Source organism: Salvia miltiorrhiza, chromosome 6 (assembly GCF_028751815.1).
Source record: "Salvia miltiorrhiza cultivar Shanhuang (shh) chromosome 6, IMPLAD_Smil_shh, whole genome shotgun sequence".
NCBI classification, from domain to species: Eukaryota; Viridiplantae; Streptophyta; class Magnoliopsida; order Lamiales; family Lamiaceae; genus Salvia; species Salvia miltiorrhiza.
The window spans coordinates 21,227,034-21,236,231 of record NC_080392.1 but is presented as its reverse complement, the minus strand read 5'-3'; the positions used below and the strand labels follow the sequence as shown (position 1 = coordinate 21,236,231).

The 9,198-nt window shown below is 36.9% G+C and overlaps 1 protein-coding gene and 1 long non-coding RNA gene across 2 annotated transcripts; one reads left to right on the top strand and one right to left on the bottom strand.

The window, feature by feature from the left end:
- Positions 1-216: 216 nt before the first annotated feature.
- Positions 217-3,203, bottom strand: LOC130987418 (F-box protein At3g27290-like). Its single transcript, XM_057910948.1, has 2 exons — positions 1,673-3,203; positions 217-1,213 (listed from the first exon to the last, which is right to left on the bottom strand). Exons 1-2 carry the CDS (start codon positions 2,570-2,572, stop codon positions 656-658), a joined length of 1,458 nt encoding a protein of 485 aa, XP_057766931.1. The 5' UTR covers positions 2,573-3,203; the 3' UTR covers positions 217-655.
- Positions 3,204-4,680: 1,477 nt separating this feature from the next.
- Positions 4,681-7,588, top strand: LOC130987450 (uncharacterized). Its single transcript, XR_009089746.1, has 3 exons — positions 4,681-4,985; positions 6,665-6,741; positions 7,337-7,588. It is a non-coding gene; the product is annotated as an uncharacterized LOC130987450 (long non-coding RNA).
- Positions 7,589-9,198: the final 1,610 nt, after the last annotated feature.

Here is a 9,198-nt window from a genome sequence, read left to right as displayed (position 1 = left end):
ATAATAATAATAATAGTTAATTGGATGAATGTAAAACCACTTCAGAATAATTTGACAAAAAAAAATATGAACTCGGGCAAAGTTTAACTCAAAATTGAGTATATAATTTTTTTTTATTATTTTGGAAGAACCCAAGACAAAAGTTAAAAACTAAACCAATTCAAAAATTACATTGCAGTAAAAACTACCGCAAAATGATTGCTTGTAACAAGAAAATGTCAAAACACATTTCACTTAAATACAAAGCATTCATGAATCATATTACTACACAAAATTATTTAGTAATAGTGGCATAAGAATTTATAAAAATTTCCATCATTCCTTTTTAACTCTAGCTAAAATAAGCTCACAATTCCCTTTTAACTCTAGAGACATGGTTTTACTAGTTCCTTGCTTGCTTTCTTGTACAATTTACCGACAGCGCCGCCTTCGAATCGCGCTCCCTATCTCAGACTGCAGAGACACACGAAGGTCTCATTTAGCAATGTATTTCAGTGTGATTCTTCAAACGAGCTGCTAGGCCACCCGTGCAGTTTCTTTTCAACCATCCGCATGAGACGAGTGCCACGATGCAACCCGTGTTCTTCACTTTCTTCAGCAGCTTCGCTCATGCATACACAACGATCTCGATGGTTTGAAGACATGAAAACCTTCCTTAACTATAGAGGAAAAAGTGATAGCTTGCCATCTGGTGGACATAGGTCTGCCCGGGTGGCAGCATGACCCCGTCCTGGAAAACGAGCTCCTCCAAACAGTCAAAGCAGAGGAAGTCGAAACAGAATGTCTCCTCATAGGCTTTGTTGTCCAAGCAGCACCCACAGCGTATGCAACGAGCAATGCAGGAGATGCATGCTCTGCACGTCTCCGTGGTCTTCATGGAGTGCATCTTCACTTGACAATTCTCAGTTGGACAGTCGTAGACCTGTCCCAATTTCTGGCATCTCGGGCATATCTCAATGTCAAGGGTACGCTCATCATCTAATGACAGATAAATCTCTCCTCCACAATAATATCTTGGCTTATAGTCGCTTGGCTTCTTTACATCCTTTTCTATCCCCAAAAGAATCTTATACTCGTTCAAGTGCTCATTTGTTAAACCAAGAGGATCGCCTATCCTGAGATGTTTGATACCAGGCACTGCAACAGAGTTGAAGTACTTTAGATTGTTCAAAAAGTCTACACCATTGAGTTTGCTCGATCCCGCCACACTTAGCTGCACACACATACACCAAAACAAATATGCACAAACGTGCTAGTCAGCAAAACTCCAACATCCACAACAAGATTAGATATGTATAGCAAGAAAACTCTATGATGCTCCTGTGCAACAAAACGCACTAAAATGTTCGCGGAGAACACAACAACAGTCACAATAAGTGACAATAATTGTTAAGCAAATGTCACGTAATCAATTAAGCACTAGCTATGCACAAAGCTTAAACAAGATAAGTCGAAGAGCCACACATTATTGATCTGACCAAACTAAAAGTAAAAAAGATAATATTTTTGCATCAACAAGAGAAGGCTGTATAGTTTTTGATACCCAATGGCAATGACCAAACTGTTAAGAAAATGTCCCTTAATCAATTATGCACAGAGCTATAAACAAGATAAGTCGCAGAGAAGAAATAATGTGATTCAAAAAAAAGCAAATGGTTGTCTCGGAACTGACCTTGGTCACCTCCAAATTCCTCTCGAGGACCTGATACAGACCATCTTTACTGATCTTCAAACACTTGACGAGGCTCAAGCAGCGAAGTTTACCTTGTGCCCTGTCTGTTAACCGCAGAAGATCCTCATTAGTGATCTTCTGGCTCAAGGGGTAGTCAATGTGAATACTTGTCCAAAGATAAGGATCTTTTCGGACAGCATCACGCAACGATCTGCAAACCCTTTCAATAGACAAAAGGTCCTTAATACCAAGATCAAGATGCTCAAGAACAAAGATTATGATATCTACACCAACATCACTCTCACTCTTCACATGCTCAATCCCATATTTTTCACAACCAAAGCACATCAAATCATCCATGCCACCTCCCAACATAGTAGTAGAGTCACCATACGACGTCCCATCCTCCACATACATCACTGGACCAGCATCAACCAGCTCATTCTCCCTATCCTCCCCTTCATACTCCATCGAGCTACTCCAAACAAAATTCAATTCGGCAAAAAACTTGTTGTCATCAATGCCCTCATCTTCAGCAGCTTTTAGATTGCTAGAACCATCACCACAATCTTCATCAGCTTCATCCGTCTCAAACCCATAAGCTTTTAGTCCAAAATCCTCGATCAAACCGGCTATGGCCGCGAGAGCGGCCTCTATGTCGAAATCATCTGTAGGCAAACTTGGATTGAAATCCACAAGAATTGGATCGTTTTCCATGCCCATATTGACCTCCATCCCAAAAGGATCATTTGGTAAATTATCAACAACATCTTCACAACCATTTTCAGATTTTGAATCATCAAAATCCACCAAAAATCCAATCTTTTCTACAGCTTCGCATTCCTCCACCAAAAATCCATCATCAAAACCACACACATTCTCTTCTTCACTCAACGCCATAGCTTCTCTCTAGCTAATTTTTAACAGAAACCCCAAATTATCAAGCAAATGCACCACCAATTTCCACCCCAAAAATAAATAAAATTTAAACAAACCCAACAAATATTAAGTATTGCTACAACCCCAAGAAAAAAAATAAAAAAAAATCTTAACCCATAAAATTAAGTAAAGAAAACGAGATGGGCCTGGTGAAAAATTGCAACAATGTCAAGAAATAACGACAAAAAAACAAAAACAAAAACAATTAAACAAGTATAGCAGCAATGCCAGAGAGCAGCAGCCCTCAAAAACAAAAGACGAGCGTAATTGAAAAATGTACGGAGCCAAATCGCATATAGAAGAGGAGGCGATTCTATGTAGGAAGAGGAATCTAATCGCCTGCAGCAATCAATCCTTTTGACCCAGGTTATTACTTGGTGTGTGCAAATTAGATAGTTGGCGCAACAGAAAAGCCAAAAAAGACTATGTGGAGAGACGTAGGTGTAATATGTGTATTCTTAAATATACTGTGAGTTGTGAGGGAAGGAGCAACAGAAGCCGATTAAGGGGGTGGGAGGTGCGAGTTATGAGAGAGAAAATCGGCGTACCAGTATGAGAAAGAGAGACGCGTGGTGGGAGAATGTTAATTTGTTTCTGACTTTTACTTCTATTTTTAACAAGTCATTATATAATTATAATTATAATATTTAAAGAAAAAAATCTGTATTAACTCGTCCGTAAAAAATATGACACAATTATTATATTTGGCGTCTGCAAAAAGTATTCCACTTTCCTTTTAAAGTCATGGTCCCACGATTCACCTTTATATTTTATCTTTACAAACACTCTTTATTTTACAAAAAATTCATTCAAAATTCAATCTCAACCACACATCTCATAAAGTGGTGAGACCTTTTCTCCGGCACATCAATATCATTGTCAATTTTATTAAATTCCGTGCTCAGCCAAAGTGTCATACTTTTGACGGACGGAGGGAGTATTTTCTTTACAAAAAAGTTACAGAAAATTTTTAGTGATCCAATTTTTTTGTTCTTTCTTACACTCAAGGTCTACAGTAGGGCCAAATATTTGTTTATATTATATTACATGTGTGTCAATATATGTGTATATATTTATATAATTTTCTCAAATATTCTAAATCCAAGTATGAAACTTGTGGTTGCACGTGATTCTTGCGTAATGTCATCCAGTCAAAAACAATATTCATAAATTTCTCTGTTTTTAACTGAATTTTAACAATTATATTAGACCTATTTAATTATAATTAATTTTGATTATTTAATTAAATTAGTAAAAAAATAATAACTAATTTAATTATTTATATTTTTTAATTTGAATGTCTTTTTGTATTATAAAATTATAGTAAAAAAATTAATAATATTTTCATAATTAAAAAGATAAAATTCATAATTTTTTTATCTTATATAAAATAGATCTCACCAATATTATAAGGGTTCAAAAAAGATGACTTTTTATATTTATATTTGAGTCAAATCAATGACAAATATCTCAACAATATATTTTTATCAACAATCATTATTAGCTAGTTAAAATGTCAATCAAAATATTTATATATTTTTTCTTTCAACTTTCTACTAAACAAGAAAGATATTTTACAATTTTTTATGCATGTTGAAAACAAAGAATTTCTAGAATTTTATTTTTTGATGTGTATTATACATCAATTTAAAAAAGGTGCACTTTCTATTTTTATACATTACATCGCCATAATCCAATTATTTTTATATTTATACACAAAAAATTCATCATTACCTTTTGCTAAAGTAACATAATTGTAATACCCCGTTTCCCTGAGTTAAATTTAGAATTTATTTTGAACTTAGATTTAAGATGATTCACGCCGGAATGAGAAAAAGAATTTATTTTTAATTCCAACCCAAATGATTTACAAAAACATTTGTAAATTTAGTTATTAAATTTATATGCATTACATATTTATTTAATTGAGCATCGATCATTTACACGAACTATTTTATTTAACGAACACTGAACGATTATTACAGTTTTCATAGTACAACCCGGAAGATTTTTATTTTATTTTATTTTATTAATCCCATCTACTCCTACACCCACCTACTCCATCAGCCACCATATGCCACAACTTTATAGCTTTTTGTTGAGACACCTCATTCACCACCATACCTTTCAATCATACCATTCTCTGCAATCATACCATACACCTCATTCATCACCATACCTTTCTCTACAAAGTCATTTCACTTCAATAAAGGATCTATCTTTTCCCTCACTTAGCATTTTCGATCAATCTCATTTCTCCCTCAAGTTACTCTCTAGTTCCAACAAACCCAAAGAAATCCAAGTGCAGAGCTCAGCCATATTGCGAATGGATCAAATTGCCACAAAACTCAGATTTCAGCAACTCAAACCAGAGGTTTCATCTTTGAATCTCTCTACCTATTTTATACTTGCTCATTCAGTTATGACACTGCAATTGTAACACATCAAACCTTCACATACTTTCATCTCATCATTTCGGTGCATATGTATACACATTCATAAAGAACAACAATTTCTTAAAATCACCAAGTGTTCAGACATACAATTTATGTGCATATAGATACATATATGAAGCATGCCAATTTTGATGTATTTTTGAAAAATGGAGTCGAGAGGGAGGCTAGGCGCTGCGGCTCTGCCGTTGCTGCCTAGCCACGGTGAAGAGTGGGGAAGGAGATGCGGTCGGTGGTGGTGGTTAGCCACTGCCGGAGACGAGGGAGAACAGAAGGGAATGGGGTGCTGACGGTGGTGGCGTGGAGCCCTGACCGCGGCTGCCGGATCTGTGAACAGGGGGAGTTTGAGAGAGAGCCGAGGGAAAGATGGGCTGAGTACATCTGAGGGTGTCGGAAACGGTGGCTTGGCTGCTGTTGCCGGAAGGTCGAGAGAGAGACGGAGGAAGGCGGTGGCGGTACCTATCTCCGTTGCCAAGGAAGAGAGGCGGCGGCGCTAGTGCCGTCGTGGTGGTTCAGGGAGGCTAGGTCGGCGGCAGTTCTTCACTGTTGTCCGTTCGGCGCGTAGAGAGAAAGGAAGGGAGAGAACGGCGGCGGCCATGGCTGTTCTGTGGTCGCCAGATTCGAGAGGAAGGAGTCGATTTTGAGGTGTGGGTTTCGAAGGTGAGAGAGAGAGATGGAAGGTGCGGTCAACGGCGGTGACTCCGCCGTTGTTCTATTCAGAGGAAGAGGGAGAAGTGGAGGCGGCCGATTTGGGTTCTCGGTCAGTCGAGGGAGATGGTGAGGCTGGTCGGATTCTGGTGCGTGTCGAGGGAGAGAGATTTGAGAGAGAGAGTGTCTGTGTTTTTTTTGTGTAGTCGAGAGAGAGAGAGAGCGAATTGGGGGAAGAAGAAGAAGAAAGGTTTTGGGCTTGGCTGATGGGCTAATTTTAATTTTCAGTTGGGCTTGAGTTGGGCCGGGTTATTTTTTAATTTTGGGCCGAGTCAGTTGGGTCGATTTTTATGAGTGTTGGGCCGAGTCTATTGGGCCGAGTTTGTTTAATTATTTTTCAGTTGGGCCTTTATTTTAATAAAACAGATGAGCCTTATTTAAATACCATTTGGATCAGTTTTATTTAAACTTGGGCTGCCATTTTTTTAATGGGCTGCGAAATTTTTTAAAAAAAAAAGAGGAGGTCCTTGATTTAATTATTTTAAATGGGCTGCCCAATTATTGATTTAATTGGATTGTGCAGATTTGTTTTAAAGAGCTACACTATTATAATTAATTAGACTTAGTAAGTTGATTAATTATTTTAATTTTCATAATAATATTAATTTATTATTATGTGCATATTTTAAGTAAATTACTTATTATATGCTAAGCATGACATGAAATTGCATTTATTTTGCAATAAAAGTATTTAATTGGCTTAAATTATAAATCCAATTATTAAAGAAAGATGAGTAAGGATATTGTTGGTGTTCTTAACTCAAGAGAATTATTTTCATTATTTATTCATTTAATTTTGAAAACCCGGCTAAGTGAATCATAGAATATTAAGCACTACACCATGACTTAAGATTAGATTCAAGGAGACCTATTGAGAATAGATTTCTTGTAGGCTTTGAGCAATCAAAAGGATTAGCACTGCTATTCCGATTCAGAGATAAGGTTAAACGACAGGCTTTGCCTATCCAGGTGGGCATTACTTTTACTATACGTATATAGAGATCCCCTGCGTGTCGTAGGCCTCTTATACGAATATATGCATGAGATGATTTTAACTGTTAATTTCAGTTTATTATTATGCCCAAATGATAAATGACTCTTATGAAATGAAAATGAAATGTTCATGAAATGAAATGAAATGTTTATGAAATGATTGACTGCCAAAAATGTTTATGTTTTTATATGTATCCTATCTGTGTTGGTTCGCCAACTTTAAAGGAAATCCAATTGGGATCCTATGCTAGACAAAGGTCGCTAGCTAGGGTTAACGTGTACACTCATGGAGACCGCGAGTCGCTTGCGACCGGTCTTGGCGTCCGTGGTAAGGAGGCCTCCTTCCCGGCGCGTGACAGAAAGGACAGATATGGATCATATAGACTGAAAATGGGATGCATCCACCTTTATGAAAATGAAAGAAATATTTTAGTAAGCACATGTCATTTAAGAAAACCCATGTGTGTTACTGTTATGGCAGTTCAATTTATATATGTATGCATGTTGTATTTTCGGCTATGCCCACTGAGTATTTTTATACTCAGCCCTGCATGTATTTCTAAATGTGCAGGTTGAGCAGTTGATGGAATGGAATGATGTTGAGCGGGTGTTCCTTTGACATTTCAAGAAATATAACCTTGAGTATACATCTTCATATGTATATCTCACACGTTTTTCCGCTGCAAAACACTTTGATTAGGATAACTTTATGTTATGAAATTGTGACACGTGTTATTGGGTAAACCACCTTAATCAGTTCTCTTTTATGTGTATGTTTTATAAGTATCCAAATGATCATATATGATCCTAGCTTTTTATCTATAAGTGACATTTTCATATACTTTAATGTTAAGTAATTGTCCATTTCCATTTCTTATTGTTCACCCCAAGTCATAACCCCTGTTAACCCGTCATTGGGATAGTGGGCTGTGACAGAGTGGTATCAGAGCGGTTCGTTCGCTCTGGCCCTAGAAACCTTATTCTAAAGAGTCGAGTCTAGTTTGATTCTTTATACTTACATGGGTTCATATGGCACCGCTCAACACTCCATTGCATCGTGCTCAATCAAGGAAAGAAGGTAACTGCAGTTTCAACGTTTTAAAGATGTTAATGTTCTAAAATTCTTCATGAATATGTTTATGTGAAGAGCAAGTTATGAGGAAATGTACGTTTTGCCTTTCATGGCATATTTTCGCAATCTATGATGTTATGATCAGATGAATGATAGAAAAGTGACATATGTTTTCCCAGAGAACATAGATTGTTATAAGTTGCATGATCACAATTTTAAAAGAACATAGACTACTAGATTAGTAGTATATCTCTACAATCTAGATTCCTAAGGTGATAATGTAGAAGAATGAAAGAGAACTTAGAGCGTTTCAGCTCCCTTAAGAAAATGATGGTTCTTTTGAACTACAAAGAGGATTGAAAAGATATGTACGAGGTAAAGGAAAAGCACAGAATGACGATACGCGACGAATTCAAGGTAAACGTTGCATCAAAGGTTGAACCATAGTCTCTACGTTCAAATGTTCAAGTGCGACGGAATATCGAATCGACTTTTGCTACACGATAGATTTTAAGAATAGTGTGTTTTGCCTGTGTACGTATGTCTGTGTGTATATATCTTAAAAGAGGTTTGGGGTTTGAGATCAATAGGATAGGGAACCTTAAGATAAGTTTAGTTGTCATGATGAACTTATGCTTTGTTATGTATAGTATGTTCATGGCTCTCCAAGTTCGGGACGATGTTTCCCGTGTGACTGGGAGGTGATGATGTTGGACCTGGCCAGTCCACATGATCCAAATCTCAGTAGACGTCTTTTGGGTTGAAAACCCATGTGTTTCAACTTTCGGTTGAAAAGCCAGATGGGTTCTTACTCGAGGTCATTTTGTTCGACCTAGTAGTTAATCATTTCATACCCTCTGGTCATTCTTTTGATTCTCTTGAACAATTTCTACAACACCTTGTTTTGATGTTGTGTTGAGTTTGAGCCTTGCAACTCGTGAGTTGTCATAATAGATCCCCTTGTTTGATAAGACTAAGAAGTGTTAGTCTACCGACGTAGTATACTACCCAAACTATGGCTTCGTATAATTGTGATTAGTTGAGATTAGTCTTTGTCCTATAAATGATATCGACCACTCATTATGATAGAAATTCAGAGTCCAAGCTAAGACCGTAATATAGTGTTCGAGTACGAGGACTTAAGTTAATTGGTCTATGATAGTTTTAAGATAAATTCATAGGAAAGTGTTATTCATGTGATAGATAACAAGAAATGGGTTGATGACTATTTTAGTCTTTAAAAAAAAAAAATACCCCGTAGATGAGCCCTAGGAATGAGGTAGGAGCAAAATGAACCGTCGAAAAAGGACGAGGGAACTTATTCTCAAGTAAATCTCGTGTATATAAATTGGAATTAGGAA